This window comes from Haemaphysalis longicornis, unplaced genomic scaffold (genome assembly GCF_048455015.1).
Source record: "Haemaphysalis longicornis isolate Haplotype H1 unplaced genomic scaffold, Haemaphysalis longicornis Haplotype H1 scaffold_3, whole genome shotgun sequence".
Taxonomy (NCBI): domain Eukaryota; kingdom Metazoa; phylum Arthropoda; class Arachnida; order Ixodida; family Ixodidae; genus Haemaphysalis; species Haemaphysalis longicornis.
The window spans coordinates 173,463,516-173,481,471 of NW_027526335.1; the positions used below are offsets into that span (position 1 = coordinate 173,463,516).

Consider the following 17,956-nt stretch of genomic DNA (forward strand, 5'->3'; position numbering starts at 1 on the left):
TACAGGAGGTATCGGAGCCCTTGGATGTCTTTCAGATCTCGATTGAAGTGCTTATAAGAGTACCCCGCCTCCGGTGGTGGTCATCATCATCATCATAACCAGCCCATCTACGCCCACTGCAGAGCAAAGGCCTCTCCCATTATTCTCCAATTACCCCGGTCCTGTGCCAACTGTGACCAGTTTATCCCTGCAAACGTCTTGATCTCATCTGCCCATCTAACTTTCTGCCGCCCCCTGCAACGCTTGCCTTCTCTAGGGAACCACTCTGTTACCCTTAATGACCAACGGTTATCTTGCCTTCGCATCACATGCCCTGCCCACGTCCATTTCTTCTTCTTAATTTCTACTAATATGTCCTTAACAAGCGTTTGTTCCTTTACCCACTCCGCTCTCTTCGTGTCCCTAATGTTACACCTATCATCTTCCGCTCCATCGCCCGCTGAGTCGTTCTCAATTTAAGTTGAACCCTCATATTGAGCCTTTAAGTTTCTGCCCCGTAGGTGAGTACCGGTAAGATGCAGCTGTCATTTATTTATTTATTTACACAGTACCCACAGCGCCTGAGGCATTACAGTGGGGGGGGGGGGGAAGCGGGGGGTAGTACAACTTAGATCAGAACAATATAGATAAGGCAACATCAAAGTCAAGAAGAAGACCATGCACTTTTTTCTTCAGGGAAAATGGTAGGCTGCCATTCATTATTTCAGAATTCCTGCCGTATGCACTCCACCCCATTCTTATCCTTCTAATTATGTCTGCTTCATGGTTGTGATCCGGGATCACAACTTGGCCTAAGTAGATATATTCGCTTACCACTTCCACTGCCTCGCCACATATCTTAAACCGGTGTGTTGTCCCGAGGTTATTGATAATTACTTTGGTTTTTTGAATATTATATTTCCTGCCCATGGTTCTACTCTGTTTGTCCAGTGCGGAAAGCATGCTTTGCAATTCGTAGCGGTAGTATGCTGGGATCTCGCGGTGCGTCGCCGCCGCTGACGAGCGTGTTGTTGGGTATCGTGTTTGAACCTCCCGCGCAATTGTCACGTGGTTCGAATGAGCTACGCATGGAGGAATAGCGGGGTGGGATGCAGTTAGTGAGATGATGCCGTAGCACCGAGTGCCGCCTCCCTCCTCCCTCACACCTTCGCCAGGTGCTCGTACGAGCGTCTAGTGCGGGCTCACCATACTGCCCTTCCCCTCACACTTTCGCTACACTTTCCTCCGCCGTTTTATTTCTGTCTTCACTACCTTGGTGACAACGCCGTCGTCGTCGCTATCGCCACCGCAAAACCACAGTAGCGGCCACCAAAGTGATTGCGCACTAAAAATTCAAATTGCATACGCCTTACCAATTTGGTTTATGCGCAGGCAAATCTGCAAGATTGCAACTGCTTGCCCAACCGACAAACATTTCTTCGTTGACGGTGGTGACTTTGTTGCTGCTATTTTCATGGATTTTTCGGAAGAATTCGACTCCATTGACGCCGACATTCTTCGCACCAATCTTCAGCGCAATGGCATCACAGCTCCTGCCACACGTTTTTCACACAGTTTTCTACTCGACAGGCATGAAGTAGTTTGAATTGCTACCACAAAATATCCATCTGTCTCAGCAAATAGAGACGTTCCACAAAGGCCGATGTTCGGCCTATTGCGTTTGTTAATTTATATAAATGATCTTTCTCTCTGCTTAACGACATCACACTGCATACGGTATCAAAACAATATCACCGTTTTTAACTCCCATTCAAATATGTGTACCTTCCTGAAATTCTCCAGGGTGACTTGTTGTCTCTAAGACGACGGTGTTTTCTTTATAAGGTGCTTATAAAATAGCTCAAACCCTGCTTTATGCTTTTCAGTTCTCCCTAAAGAAAACTTTTCTCCATTTCTTTTCTTTCTATTTCAGGTAAAAAAAATAAAACCTCGTCGTACCACTAATTGGGGGAAGGGTGGTAGTCTGTTGTTCCTTGAAAATTCAGGAGCATTTAATCTGTATTACAAAGAAATTTTTTTAGGTATCAGGCTGTTTATTACAGCTAGACCATGCTTCAACTTGCAAACCCCAAGAACCGTGCATCACGCTTCCGTTCACAGTCGCCTATATTATTGCATTTCCTCGCCGCACGGTAGCTAGAATATACAGATCAGATCGTTAATAAGGCTGCCTCAACAAGCCCTACGCATTATCACCCATTCTTCACCGACAAGCCTGGAATAAAAACAGCAGAGAAACCAATGAACGAAACTACACTTTAGTGGATCCAATAATTTCAAACGACCTTGGGCCTGAGTTTGCATGTAAAGCAGGCTGGTATCGATAAGAAGTCAAGTCATGCTAATCCGCCAATAGAGTGCGAGAAACGTAAACTTGGATTCTTTAACACATTCCTGGCCGGTGAAGCTTCCGCGAAGCATCGGCCATCACGACATATTCTGCACGGTGCGAAGTCTAAATCTCGTAAGAAGGTCGCCAGGAAAGGGAATGGTTTGGCACCGGTGAGAGTGCGTTCTCAGCTCCCATTCAGACACCCGGCGTTAAGTTTGTAACGACTTTTAGTAAACTAGGAACGGAATAAGGAAGCCGCCTGCGAAAACAGCGGCTTAGCCCGAAGCTATTTGCGACCTTTTGTTGAGCATCCGTCTTTCTTTAGGTCGTGAAAGGGATCAATGCAAATCTAACCCTCTATAGCAGTATGACACAATCGCTCTCCTCTTACCCGGCGGCCTTTGGCTGCCCTCACAGCGCAGCTAAAGCAGCCAGCCCTAGAAAGTGTTCATCACCCTCTAAAAAGGTTACCGAGAATCCCCCCTCCGCTTCGCTGCCTCGTGCCAGCGCTGCCCTGCTCCTACACCTCTGCTGCACGTGCGGATTAAAGATACGAGCGCACCAGCCCTCGGTCGCGCTCTCCCAAAAGAGGTGTGCACGTGCCATTGCGAACGATTTCTGGCCAACGGCACCAAAAAAGGATCGGAAGCGCATCCACCACCGCCAGACTGCACCGGGATGCGCTAAAGACTGTTGTCAGAGATGATTAGCGCATCAACAGCATTCACGCAGTTCGACCGGACCGCGGCCTTTTTTTACTGGACGGTGATCGCCATCGCGTCGGCAATCACCGCGGTCATTTTCGTTCAACTGGCCCAGACGTTGTACGAATGGCTGCGCATGTGGTGGTACCTTCGCGAAGTGCCCAAGCTCAAGCCGAAGCACTCGTTCTCACTGCTCATCGACATGTACAAGCAGATGGCCGCTATGGACCCAGGCCTCGGAATTAAAGTCAGTAAGTACGCTTCCGCACCAAAACGGGCGGACAATGCTTTTGGTGAATACCCTGTGAGAAAACTTTAACTCGCTACCTTTGTTTGGCACGCGTTTCCTACAGTCTCATCACAGCTCATCTGCCATCTAGGAGTTTTTAAAAATTGGGAACTATCTAAAAATTGGAACAACGAACTTTGCCACTTGTGCGTGTTTCATTGACTTTTTACTTGACCGCTGCCTGGTTATATGTGACGGTGTTTGCTCATTGACTGTGTCATTTGCTTCGCTGGTAGGCTGGTGCTTTCAAATATCCAATGGCAGGGAATATTTCTTCCCATTATTCCTAAATTATATTCTTGTGTCAAAAATTAATGGACTAGGGCGGCCATATTACCAACCTCGAACTTTTCGTTTCACACGCCTCGGTGGGTCAGTGGCTCGGGCGTTGTGCCTTTCAGGACAAGACAGCGGATTCGATCTATGGCTGGGGCGGTAGTCTTGCGCAGACAGGAAGCGCAAATGCCACGGGTGGAGATCTAGACGCACATTAGGATCCCGTTGTTGTCCAATATTGTACGTATACCTCAACTACGTGGGGCAGGTAACATCTTAGGTGTAAATTGGGTTCGCACATTATCAATTACCAAATTAGAAATTATCGTTTGATATCGTTATTATACTGACTTCCCTCTAGAACTTATAAAGCGTGAAAATGCCAAGCGAGGTGGTGTCTACATACTACATCGCTGCGGGACATATCAAAGTGCAAAGATCGAACACAACGCTTGTTATAGGATCAGATAACACTCGTTGGGTATGTTACCATGGTATACCCCATGGACTTGCAACATGTGGCAGAATGTTACAATAATGGGGGGGGGGGGGGGGGGGCACAAACTGCGAGAGTTGCAGCCGCCCTTGATGCGGTAGCGGGTATGTTCGTAATACGGGGCGTTCGGCTGCACTTCTCTGCATAAACGCGAGGGACAGAACAAAGAAATCATGCACCCCTCCCTATAACTGTGACGATGGTTGAACGCGGAGCTTTCTCGTGAGGAAGTCCCTGTTTGTCGTGTGAGCTTGGAGATTGACTCGCGGAACTCTAACTTTGACCCGCACGCCCTTCGGAGTATTGACAGCAGCGGCATTGACTTTGATCGCGCGCAATTCGATTTCGCACGAAGAAGGGATCGCGTTCAACCATCGTCGTCATTAGACAGAGGGATGCATGATTTTAACAGCGAGCGGTTTAGCAAATCATAGTATTTAGTGTCCGCTGTTTAAAATACTAAGAAACAGCCCACCACGCGCACATGTGCGCGGACCTCGCGGCGTCCGCCCGCCAGTTCACGAAATCAAAAAAAAGAAAATACTTAGCGCTCGTATGTGCGTGGCCTGCCACGACCGCCCAGTGTCCCCTTCGCACGTTTGTCAAGCCAAGCATGCCCACTTAGGCAGATTGGCCAAGTTTGGCAAAAAACTCCAGCGTTCGCGGTAAGGGTGGCAACATTTGCTCGGAACCAGAAAGACACGTTATAGCGTACGCCCCTCCATGGTGATGTCGAATTATTAAAGCTTAAAAAAAAATAAAAGAAGCTCACACTAACAGCCACAATTATGGAGTAAAGGTCGTTGCGGCCGTGAATAAGAAGCACATTGGCTGCAATCGTGGACTTCGCGATGGTCGCGAATGTTGCATGTTGGGTGCTGCTTCGCTACTTTCAAGTCTTAGGCGTTAGTGTGTGTAACCTTCCTTTATTTTTCTCCGTAATTTCACACATCTACGCTTCTTCAAATACAGACTGTTTCGAGCGGGTAGAAATTGCTGTTTTTTTATTACCTTTTTTGATCTTACACAGCACATCTGACGGGTAGATCTCCGGTACATCTGTACCGGATTTCGGCTGGTGAAAAAACATAAAATTTCTGTAAACGTACATGGCTCTTCCAGAACAGGTAACCACTACAGGTCAGGCCGCTGCAACATGTACACTTCAACGAGCAAACGTGTTTGCTCATAGTGAGGGCGTGGGGGTCAGCATGGCGCACCGTCATCCTTGATTTCCAAATGGTATGCAAGCCTAGAGTAATGATAAGGACATATGACACGCTGTTGTCTCTTGGTATTTAAAGAAATCGTATGTCTTTTGGTGAAAAGGGCAGGTCATTGTATAAGGTTTTGTAAAGCATTCCAGAATAACGAGGCGTGCTAGCACTCCATGCAAACGTGCTCAAAATGTACCGACTTCTTGCACAAAATGATCGCACAGCGTGTAACAAACGCTTTTCGCTGCCCTGCTCCGATTACTTTGCATTTCTCTTGTGCGCACGTAGGTCGAAAGTCACCGATTCAACTCCAGCTTTCGGGTCCCTATACCTACGTCATTTATTATTTCCGGTTAATCTAGAACGCATGCGGCCGGTGTTCATAACAAGGCCATCTTACGGAAGTGAAGTTCTAACTGCTGTCTTTCTAAGCCGGACAAACTTCCGGGGTTAGAGGCTATGATAGCACGTCAAATTTTGAAGTGATGGTCGCTTTAGTGTCGGCCATTATATTGTCACGAAGTCAAAGACGACGCAGTTTTCTTCAAGGAAAAGAAGTTTATTGGAGCGAACTTGTGCTCCCCTAACAACTCAAAGAATACACGGGCGGCGAGACAGCAGTCAAGAAGGTGACGTGCGTAGTCGAGAGTCGAATGCCGCGGCGTCTCCCGATTTACATCCAGAACAAAGAAGATTATTCTAGGCTGTTCACGCTCTCCCTATCAGAAGAGATAACACATGCGGCATAGAAAAAATGAATGGAACACGCCCTTCCCTTGGCACACAGATAACACAGACAAGCGCAGCCGGGGGATAAAAGCAAAAACATGGGTGGGTTCAGATAAGGACAGCCAAAGTGGGGCCATGACCATTTTTTTTTAGATGAAACTTAATTATTGTGTATAACAATGTACCTTTACCATGGATTGATTGATTGATGGTAGGGTTTAACGCGCCGACGCAACGCAGACGATGAGGCGCGCCGTAGTGGAGGGCTCCTGATTAATTTTGACCACCTGGGGATCTTTAAAGTCCGCCGAAATCTCGAACACACCGGCGTTTTTGCTTTTCGCCTTCATCAGAAAAGCGGCCGCGGCGGCCGACCTTTACCATGGAACTGGCATTAGTTTAGTGAGAAACACCATCTTTGATTGAATAAAAAAATATTTAGAACGCGATCGGGCCTGCCTACTTTCCACATTGCTTGGTGCGGCAACTTTGGGGAGCCGTAAAACGAAGCGAAACTTTTTACCATATTTTCCTAATTTTTTAAACAAATATTTGCAAACTTTCCTGCTCAATTCGTAAAAATCAAATTTGCAAAATTTATATTTTTTGAGAAAATCTTCCTCAAACTTTGTAGCGAGAGCAACGTCGTTCAAAAGTAGCACTTCTAAACAAAATGTTTTTTACACATTGCCCTTAAGGCTAAGCTGTCTAGTTTCTTTACGTGTTTACGAGGGGCTGTTGAACACCTCATACGCTTCTCAATGCTCCACAAAAAAAATTTATCAAAATAACGCTGCGTGAAATGCGATAAAAATGAAAATTCGGGAAAAAGGTCCACCTTCCGACGTCATTTAAAAAAAACATGTTTCTGAATTGTTCCCATATTTACACATAATGGCACTCAATTCATTAGTATTCTAGAGAGCTAAACATTTGTTGAATTATTTTTGTTCTAACTTGGAAAACTTAGGTAACATTCAACACATTTTTTAATGTCCGATCAACAGTTGAGTAGCAGTTCGCAGTGAAAAAAGACATAATAATGGCTGTTTCTTACATTTAAGAAAAATAAAGCGCCTGATATAAAGAAAACTGATCATAGTATTCATATTCACCCATTGTTCAACTTGTTAGTTGCGGTAGGCATTAAGATAATTACGAGGTTTCTGAGCTTGTCTCTCCCACCAGAGTAAGGCTACCATTTTATTTCTTTGTCGCCTTGCCTTAGCTGTGTCATAAACCGATATGTTTGATTTCTGACCCTATCTAATTGCAGATTATTGGTAATTTACCCCCTTTTTTACGCGCGTAATGTTACTGCTGCCACTGAGAATATTTGACATGCAATCTTCATAGTCAAATGTGTTTCCGTTCTTCCTGGTATCATGCGAAGCGCTAACTCCAAAACAACTTCGTCTTCCCAACTGTCCGTCTTTGAGGCTTCCGGGGATAATAAATAGATATGCTTGTTGAACATTTTGTTTTTAGCGGTTGGAACGATAAACTTTTATCCCACTACAAAATCTGCCAATTTCAACTTTGGACACTTCAAGGTTAAGGGGAAGGTGCAGCTTTCTAGTTCCAAGGCCCTTCAAAGAGTCGCACGCAGAGGTGAAAACCGTCGCCGCCTAGTTCGATGTTGCTGCCTAGTCCGAGTTCGATGTTGTGTACCTTCAATTTATTTTGTTTGAGTTCACCATTTCCTGGAGGATACGGGATGCCGAGTACCGGCGGAACATTTTTGATTTTCTCTTTTTTGTTCTCCTCAAATGTGGCGATATCGACATCGCGAAGATATAGCACGACGAAATTCACTTTTTCAGGATGCTGTCCACCAACTGTTTCGTGTTTGTGTGGCTTCGCTTGAAGGTCAACGCAAAATATGCACAGAAGCTTGATGCTTTACTAGGCTCTCCACGGGTCGTACGCACTTTTGTCATGTCCGGTTCAGAGAAAAGCCACTTTGTCACCCCAGTGACCCGACATTCACTTCTGTGCACCTCGAGGAACTGATATTTGTTCTTACATTGGGTGGCACCACCGTTATTTATACACATTATTAAAGCGCATATTGATGCATGCTCTTCAAGAAGTCGCTTGATTTCGACCAACCCAAAGTATGGATGTGCCGAATAAAGACTGTGCTCCCGCAAGGAGTCAGTCTTTCTCAACCTCGCAACGCACGTAAACACACTTTTTTGCCTCTGCGGTCAATGGTATCCTCTACCTTCGTCGGGAAGTAATTCCTACAGCACAAGCAAAGCTTCTGACCACTGTTTGTCGGATCTTTGAAGATCTTTGGAACTAGAAAGCTGCACGTTCCCCTTAACATTGAAGTGTCCAAAGTAAAGGTTGGCAGATTTTGTAGTGGGATAAAAGTTTTCCAACAGCTACAAACAAAACGTTCCAACAGCTAGAAACAAAATGTCTAAGAAGCACATCTATTTATTATCCCCGAGAGCCTGTAAGATGGACAGTTGGGAAGGCGAAGTGTGTTTTGCAGTTAGCGCTTCGCATGTACCAGGTGGAACGGAAATACAAATATGAATTTGACGATCGAATGTCGAATATTCTCAGTGCCAGCAGCGAGGTTACTAGCTTAAAAAAGGGATAAATTACCAATAATGTGCGATTAAGCAGGGTCAGAAATCAAACATACGGGTTTATGACAAAGCTAGGGCAAGGCGATAAAAAAATAAAATGGTACCCTTACTCTGGTGGGAGAAACAAGCTCAGAAACGTCGCAATTATTTTAATGCCTACCGCAACTAACAAGTTGAACAATGGGTAAATATGAATACTATGATCAGTTTTCTTTAAATCAGGAGCTTTATTATTTCTAAAATTTAAAAACAGTACCAATTATTTGTCTTTTTTCACTTCGAACTGCTACTCAACTGTTGATCGGACATTAAAACATGTGTTGAATGTGACGTAAGTTTTCCAAGTTGGAACAAAAATAATGCAACAAATGTTTAGGTTTGCAGAATACTGGGGCATTTAGTGCCATTCTGTGTAAATATTGCGAAAATTGAGAAACATGATTTTTTTTAAATGATGTCAAAAGTGGACCTTCTTTTCTAAATTTTCTTTTTTTGTCGCAATTCACGCAGCCGTATTTTGATAAATGTTCTTTGTGTAGCATTGAGAAGCGTATGAGGTGTTCAGCAGCCCCTATTAAACATGTAAAAAACAAGACAGCTTAGCCTTTAGGGCGATGTGTAAAAAAAAAATTGTTTAGAAGTGCCACATTTGAATGACATCGCTCTCGCCACTAAGTTTGAGAAAGGTTTTCTCAAAAAATAAACATTTTGCAAAATTAATTTTCACGAATTCAGCAGGAAAGTTTGCAAATACTTATTTTCAATGATTAGGAAAATTTAGAAAAAATTTCGCTTCGTTTTACGGGTCCTAAAAGTTGCCACAACAAGCAATGTGAAAAGTAGCCAGACCCGATCGCGTTCTAAATATTTTTTTATTAAATCAACGATCGTGTTTCTGACTAAACTAATGCCTGTTCCACGGTGAAGGTACAATGTTCTACACAATATTAAAGTTCCATCTCAAACAAAACAAGGTCATCGCACCACTTTGGCTGTCCTTCTTTGAACACACCCACATAAATAAAGAAACCCAATGTATTGTTCGAGGCATTATCCACCCCCCCCCCCTAAGAGTGATTCGACCCGATGCTAACATAAGCGACACTCCGAAAACATAAAAAATAAAAGCCCGTCATCGTGCGTCGAAATGTTTTAAGCGAACCACTTGCACGACTTCAGGTCGCGTGCGTCGTCGTGATGCGCCGTAATCACCATCGGGGATATCTTCGTAGGTAAGTTGGCCAACACGTCGTAGAATCTGGTAGGGTCCGAAATACCGTCGTAGAAGCTTCTCACTCAGTCCTCGTCATCGGATGGGAGTCCAAACCCACACACGATCCCCTGGGTGGTACTCGGAGTCTCGCCGTCGGAGGTTGTAGCTGCCGGCATCCACCAGCTGCTGGTCCGTTGTACGAACTCGAGCGAGCTGGCGGGCCTCCTCCGCACGCTGAAGCTATCCTTGGACGTCGGCGTTGAGGTCGTTGTCTTCTACGTGCGGCAGCATGGCGTCAAGCATCGTAGTCGGCCGCCTTTCGTAGACAAGTTCGAACGGTGTCATCTGCGTAGTTTCTTGGATAGCCGTGTTGTACGCAAACGTGACATATGGGAGCCTTTCGTCCAACGTCTTTTGTTCAACATCGACGTACATGGACAGCATATCCGCAATCGTCTTGTTCAAACATTCTGTTAGTCCGTTCGTTTGGGGGTGGTAGGCCGACGTTCTTCGGGGATCCGTGTTGCTGTAGCACATGATTCCTTGCATCAGCTCGGCCGTAAAGTCCGTTCCGTGGTCCGTGATTAGAACTTCCGGGGCTCCATGTCGCAGCACAACTTGACTTATGAAGAACTTTGCCACTTCTTGGGCAGTCCCCCTCGGAAGAGCAGCGGTCTCTTCGTAGCGCGTCATGTAGTCTGTCGCTACGACGATCCGATCGTGACGTAGGGAACGGGCCCAAAAGATCCATTCCAATCTGCTGGAAAGGCCTCGACGGGACGGCGATCGGCTGCAGAAGTCCGGCGGGTCTCGTCGGCGGCGTTTTTCGTCGCTGGCAGTCACGGGAGCTCCGGACGTAGTGTGTGACGTCGGATGTAAGGCGGGGCCAGTAGTACCTCGCCTTGATTTTCCCAATTGTGCGCGCTGTGCCAAGATGTCCGGAAGACGAATCGTCGTGGCACGCTTTCAAAATTTCTTCACGAAGATCTGCGGGGATGACAAGAAGGGGCTGAAATTTTTCTTCAGGAGGGCGGAGTTTTTGAGGCTGTGCTGGTAAGTTTCGTTTGAAGGCCCTAGGCACAGCGACATTGCGTCCTTCCAGGTGGTCGATCATGACGCGTAGAGGGAGGGGGAATGCCGCGAACCATACATTGGGTTTGGGGCGTTGGGGTACCATGTACTTACACCCCCCCCCCCTCCAACGCGTTGGAGGGGGGGGGTAATGCCGCGAACCATACATTGGGATGAGAAGTACTCGGCACCCCAACGAGGGGGTCGTGAACTTCGTTGAGGAGATGAAGCAACTAATTCGCCACGGGGACCCCGAAATGACTGAAGAAAAGACGCTCAGGTTTCTAATTCGAGGAGTGAAGCAAGAACTCTTTGCCTGCCTTGTCCGCAACCGCCCTAAACGGTGGCTGAATTCACGCCTGAGGCTGCCGTATTGAAGAAGACTCGAAATTCGAACGAGGCAGTACGACCCCCCTGTCAAAGCGCTGATCTCGGAGACAATCGGTGCCGCAACTGTAAGCTCCTATACATTGCGCGAGACCATCCGAGCAGTGGTCAGGGAGGAGCTTCGGAAGCGTTACCAGCAGTTTTAAGGTGAAGGGTAGAAGCCTAAATCGGTGGCCGTCGGACCCCTGGTCAAGCTCCGGCCTGCGGAAAACGTTTCTTCGGGGGACGACAGATATCTCTAAATGTTGCTAGAGAGGACACAAGGTGACGTCCCCTGCAGGTAGCTGATACGGTCTCCGTTCTAACGCTTAGCTCGCACTAAGTGGAGTTATTTATACGAAGATGACCGTAATACGTAACAGTTATTAAGGAAGTAATCAAATGCAGCAGTTCTTGTTTGAAGACTGAAGACTATTACGTTACATGCCGATAATTTTAAGATAATTTGCCATGCACCACACGCCAGTTGTCAATGAGATTATTGTCTGCGTGAAGAACAAGGTGGTCATCAGTGCTAGTATAGTACGGTATATAATGCAATCCTCAGCGAAAAGCCGTATTGCAGTAGAAACATTTGTTGGGAGATCATTAATGCAGATTAGAAAAAGCAGTGGCCCCAGGACGCTTCCCTACCGGTGGGTATGCTCAGTGGCTATGGCGTTGTACTGCTGAGCACAAGGACGTGGTTTCGATTTCCAGCCGCTGTGGCCGCTTTTGTTATAGAGGTGAAAAGAAAAAACGCCCATGTTTTCGAGATTTCGGTGCATGCTAAAGATCCCCAGGTGCTCTAAATTAATCTGAAGCCGTCCACTACGGCGCGTGCCATCGTCTGTGCTGTGTCGGCCCGTAAAACCTCATAATCAATAAATCAGGACGGTACACTGAGGCATACCACAGGTAACGTCAAAAATTGGAGAGAAAGAGTTCGTAAAATGTTAGCGAATAGAACAAAAGTTCTGTTATCTTGAAATCAGATGTTAATAAGGTACGCGGTCGAATGCTTTCAGAAAAGTAAGAAAAAATGCAGTCAGTTTGCAGAATATTATTCATAATAAAGTGAACTTCAGTGGAGAATTCGGATAACTGGGTGTCACATGAAAAGCCTCTTCTTAATCCATGTTTATTCTCGAAAAAGTAGTTGTTACTTTCCAAACGGCCATAAATGTGCAAAGAAATTACATGCTCAAGCATCTTGCAGCAAAAGCATGTTCGAGATATGTGGCGATAATTTACTGCTGAGTTTTTGTTGCCACTTTTGAATAAGGGATCTAGATTGCCTACTTTTCAATCAGCCGGAAGTCGATAAAGATTGCGTGGGGATATGGTATAGGATTTTACTTCAGGAGGATGACCTATTTCTCACCAGCTTAGAATTTCTGCTGTTAATGCATGAAGAAGTTGATAGCTTAGGTTTCCCAATTCAATTAGCAATCCCTTCGTCACTGAAGGTAATTGTTTCTACGAATGTATAACCATAATCGGAAACTTCGGGTAATCTTCGAAAGCTCATTTCCCATATTTCCCATTCATCAGTGCTGCGGTCTTACACAGGGTAAGAAAGGGGGTGTCTGAAATTGTTGGCTCAACAAGACACCTGTAAAAGAAACTTTGCCGAACTCTTAACGACATGATAGCACGACCCTATGTTGTGTGACCTCTCAGTTGTAAAGATTGCAGAATACCGAGGGTCAAGGAAGGCAATTATGCAGCGCTTTGTGGCGCGAAAAATATTGGTTCGAGCAAGTTTACATTGACCAGCCAAAAACTACTCTAATCGTGTCCTGTGCTGCATACGGTCCCAACTTTCACACAACCAGAATCATAAATTTGTGTACCAGAATTTTACAGCGGAAGCGCACAGAATTTTCTCTTTGCAGGTCGTATTGTTAAACAACGTATACTCAAGGCCGTCATTTATACGAGCTTTCTAAGTGTGGTGCGTGCATTATTACCCACCAAATCATACAAAAACACGTCGTAAATCTCAATTATACCAGTATATACCTCGACAATGTGATTATGGGATTGTCACTGTGGGATGACACTGTACAATCGCCGGGAATGAGACCGCAGATCAAATGTGTGCTGGTGCTGCACTCACGAATACAGTGACATACCCTGCACCGAACTGAAACCACATGTCAGACAAAACCGTCGTAAAACATGGCAAGAAGACTGGAGGGAAAAGACGGAGAATAAATATACCTAATAAAGCCGCATCGGTACAATACACAACCGGCTATCACAATCGACGCAAGGATGTAGACTTAGCAAGGCGCCGGATAGGCCACACTCATTTCATACACCAACACCTGCGTACTGGTTCTTCAAGACTCTTGTGTTGCAGGTGTGGAGACATGACCTATGCATCGTCCGTGTCCTCACCCAATGGAAGGCAGCTGACGCATCGCGACGAACACACTTCCACAGCTACAGAGACAACACATTCTGCTACATCCATATACGTTTTATGTCCTCTCCGTTAAGTGCCTTTTAAAATATTTAAATCTCTCGGAAGTCAAATTTTAACGCATAGTTTCTTATCGCGCATAACCACAAGGTGGGTTTGTACACCAGCTATCAGCTATCTAAAGTTTTCTTTCGTTTTATGCCTTCCTGGTAAGGGATTTTGGCATAAATACCGCTTTGAATAAATGACGGTAAGTAACTATCTCTTGGCGCTGTTGGCTCACACTTGCCTTGTGCCATTAAAATACTGATCATGACCGTCATCATTTTTTGGAACAACACTTTAAGACAGTCGTCAACGACTTTGCAGAACTTCCTTGATAAAGTTTCTACGTCACTTTTACTTATTCCACGGTGTAGATGAAGGTAGTCTGTGCTTGCTGCATCGTTCGAGCTGGAAATTTCTTGTGTATAGTTGTTTTCAATGCTTCTTTCTTCTCCCTTACCGCAATCCAACAAAACAAGACAAGTTTTCATCTGATATTGCATTTTCTATCTAGATTGAGCTTTAGTGAAAACATTGTTTTCATTAGACAATTCGCTTAAACATATTCTCCGCACCACATGTGCTGTTAATTTATGCCAGGCAGTTCACATTCACGTGTCACGACCATATTGTTGCCGGTGAAATTTTGCAAATATTCATAAAACTTCTACCTAAAAAAACCCATCAGCATCAGAAGGTCGATAAACAACACAGAAAAGGAACTCGCGCTCGCCAAGGGATATTTTCAGAAACAATCTTTCATGATTAGTTAATTCTTCCTCGACGCCTAAATCGATACCACGTCTGGCTACAACTGCCAAACCACGTTCCCAGGAACACCTATCATGTCTAAACAGTTGATAACCGGAGGCGGAATTTAAAAGCCCAGAATAATGTAATGTAGCCATGTTTCCATGATAATGCATACATTAAGTTGTAAAAGCACCACAAGGTTTATTACTTTCTCCGCCCTATTCAATATGCTACTGGCAATAAAGGCCCTGAAATACCATCCACCGATATGAGAATGTACACTACAATAAATAAAGCAATTAGTAATAATAGCTTTCAGAAGTTTTGTTGAAGCGATGAGTATTTGCTGAGAAATCGCAAAATGCAAAACCGCGCATCGCTGGTACAGTGCGTTTCCTTTCTTCTTTTCATCATTCTCTTTGCTGCTGACGGCGCAACCGCTCCTCCCATGATGCTTCGATCGTCAGTGGGGAAGCCTTCAACCATTTGTGGTTTTACGCTCTACTGGCTCCACGTTGGGGTGCTTTCTATAGACCTGACGCCAAAAACAACAGTTTAAAGCGGTGGACAACTCATGATCACAAATGGACCTGTTAGGAATGCTTTATCGCCCACAGGGGAAGGATTGTACCTGTCATGTTCGGTTTAGGGGGACTCAAACGATGGATAAAAATCGTCCTCTCTTTCTTCACCCCGCGTCTCACGTGACCGCATATCATACCTTCATGCGCATATACGTGTGCAGCCTGTACAACCGCGCGCGACTAGGCGTAGGGAGCGGCGAGTGAATGAAAAGTTTTTATTCCTCAAGTGTTCTAGGAAACGTCGTCTGTTCTGGGGTCACACACTCCCAAAAGTAATGATTGGTCCTTTGGATATCTGAGAGGGATATCTGATATCGAAAACGTTTGATTGAGTGCCTTCTTGCCCATCCAAAATGTCTTCGAAGAATGCTTTCCTCTATGTCCCCGTAAAGAAGCAGACCACCGACGGGAAGGCATTCGCGAGCAATACTCTAGAACAGTGGTTCTCAAATGGGGGTCCGCGGACGCCAAGGGGTCCGCGGGGGCATTTCAGGGGTCCGTGAAACCCTCCCCGAAACTTTTCAAATTCCCCCTATCCCATTCATTTTTTTCCTTTTTGCTAAACCTTGCTGGAAACGCAGAAAGGTGGCTTCGCTACAGGACGTTTAGTTTTTGGCGTAGCTAGTATAGCGTGGCCCATGGTTTAACGTTGTCTTTTTTTACGACACGCCAGCTCTGCGGAGAAGCCAGACACACAAAAGGTAGCTTTATGTGCTTGGGTTATTAGCTGCAAGAGCAAGTTGTTTGACGATACCACACACATCAGCATAAAAAGTCAGCATAAACGCGGGCATTAATAAGTATGTTGGTCTTTAGCTGCGAGTGCAAATTCTTGGAAATTATGACACGGATCAACATAGTTCATCATAGGGTCCCCTATCCCTTTTGCAAGCTTGGAAGGGGTCCCCGACACACTCATGGTTGAGAACCGCTGCTCTAGAACTTGCGCGGACACAGCGGAACAGCTACAAATCAATTGTTGCAACAAAACACGGAACTTTAAAAACCTAAGCGAGAGAAAAGAGATGCAAGGCCAAAGTTCTGCTCCCAGCGCTTGCGCCGTGGCACTGATAGAGTCCCCTTGCGGTCTCGGTATTGTACCGGGTGCTGCTGAAGATGAAAAGCCTGAAGTCGAGAACACCTCGAAATTGACAGCAGCGCCCTGTACATTTCCCTTGCCCACTGATGATCCGGCGATTTTTATGGCTGCACACGGTAAAGCAATATTTTGGTCATCAGCAGCAGCGCCTGAACGAAACAGAGCACACGCATAGAGGAAGGCCTGCAGCAATAGCTTGTACAGTGTGCACTGAAGTCTTTTTCTCGCGTTCGATGCTGTTTTTAAGCGTACAGCCCTAACTTTGAGTGATTTTTTTGCCTTGTTTCTTTGCACAGAGTCATTCAAGTACCTGCAGGGCGTGTTCAAGTCTATTGAAGACCAAGATGTCACTGTTGCATTCTACGGACCCTACCCATTCTTGGCGGCTTGTACCCCGGAAACCGTTGAGGTGAATTAGGAAGGCAAATCAAGCAATCCAAGATTTCTTGCCTTTCTCGAGCTACCAGAATCGGCAATGGCCGCAAGCTAGCGCAGGGTGGAACCACTAATCAAAATTCTTCCAAAATATAGCGAACATATTCGATCGGCTTTCGATTGTTATACTGAGCTTACCAATTAAAATCATGTAACTTGATTGCGTCTTGGAAAGGTAAAAAGCACGAACGAATTGGATGAAGCACCAAGAAATCTAGGCCGTGCAACCTTTGCAGGGCAAAGATAGTGAAGGAGGCTTTTCGCCTGCCGGGAGAGAACCGGGAGAGAACCGAGAAGAAACACTTTTCCAAATCTTTCCCGGAAAAAGCAAGCGCATTTCTCCCCAAATGAAAAATTCCAACTCTCTCACCGCTCTAGTTCTTTGAAATATGGGTATATATATATATATATATATATATATATATATATATATGTCAGTGTCGCACCAGACCGGTATTCTGGAGGTCGTGGGTTCTGATCCCACCTGGCGGGCATTTTTTCTCCACTTTCTTATTTTCCAAATTCTTTATCTTGAGCTACTACATCCTCCCCTTTGCTTTCCGAGGTCTTCTTGACTGCCAATTCTTATATCTGTCTTATTTTCAACGAGCCTCTCATTTAATATTCTGATTCGATATATATATATGTATATATATATTTATATATTTATATATATATATAAATATATATATATATATATATATATATATATATATATATATATATATATATATATATATATATAGTGTTTGGAAATGAGGGGCTCGTTAGGAAATACAGAAAGAAATGCAGGCAGTCTACAACGCCAAAGAAGGCATAGGGGAATGGTTAGAATATTTTTTACCGTTAGTGACGTTACATTATCTTTTTATTAATAATTACCTGAGAAAGAAAGGAAGAAATACACGCGCCCAGAGTGGGGACCGAACCCACGCCTTTGGATTAGATCTCGAATGCCTTACCAATTCGGCTATCTGGGCGACTATGTTCTCCTTCACTTTCTGGGGTATTTATATTTACTACAACCTTATCTGACGCTTGAGGGTGGTAGCCACCGCCACTCAGACTACACGGGGAGAAGGGGACCTTCTTTTCAACCCCAGGGGCGTAACGCGACGTCTACAGCCTGTCATAAGCGGGTAACTGGCGGGAAACCCTCTTATACTACCTTGGCATAAAAGGCTGCCAGAACCGAGGCCCTCGCAAAGCTTTCGGGCGATAATAGAGTTTGGAAATCAGGGGCTCGTAAGGAAATACAGAAAAAAATGCCGGCAGTCTACAACGCCAAAGAAGGCATAGGGAAAAATTTTTAG

At 45.1% G+C, this 17,956-nt stretch overlaps 1 protein-coding gene across 2 annotated transcripts in view; it reads left to right on the forward strand.

The window, feature by feature from the left end:
• The first annotated feature begins 2,966 nt into the window (after positions 1–2,966).
• LOC144173553 (cytochrome P450 4V2-like) overlaps positions 2,967–17,956 on the forward strand; it is an 88,014-nt gene continuing 73,024 nt past the window's right edge. Inside the window, exons 1-2 of one of the 2 annotated variants that reach the window (XM_077701931.1) lie at positions 2,967–3,287; positions 16,505–16,617. In XM_077701931.1, the coding sequence (XP_077558057.1) occupies positions 3,035–3,287; positions 16,505–16,617 (366 nt within the window). In that variant the 5' untranslated portion in view covers positions 2,967–3,034. The remainder of the gene's footprint in view (positions 3,288–16,504; positions 16,618–17,956) is intronic. The other variant, XM_077701930.1, reaches the window with a different exon arrangement.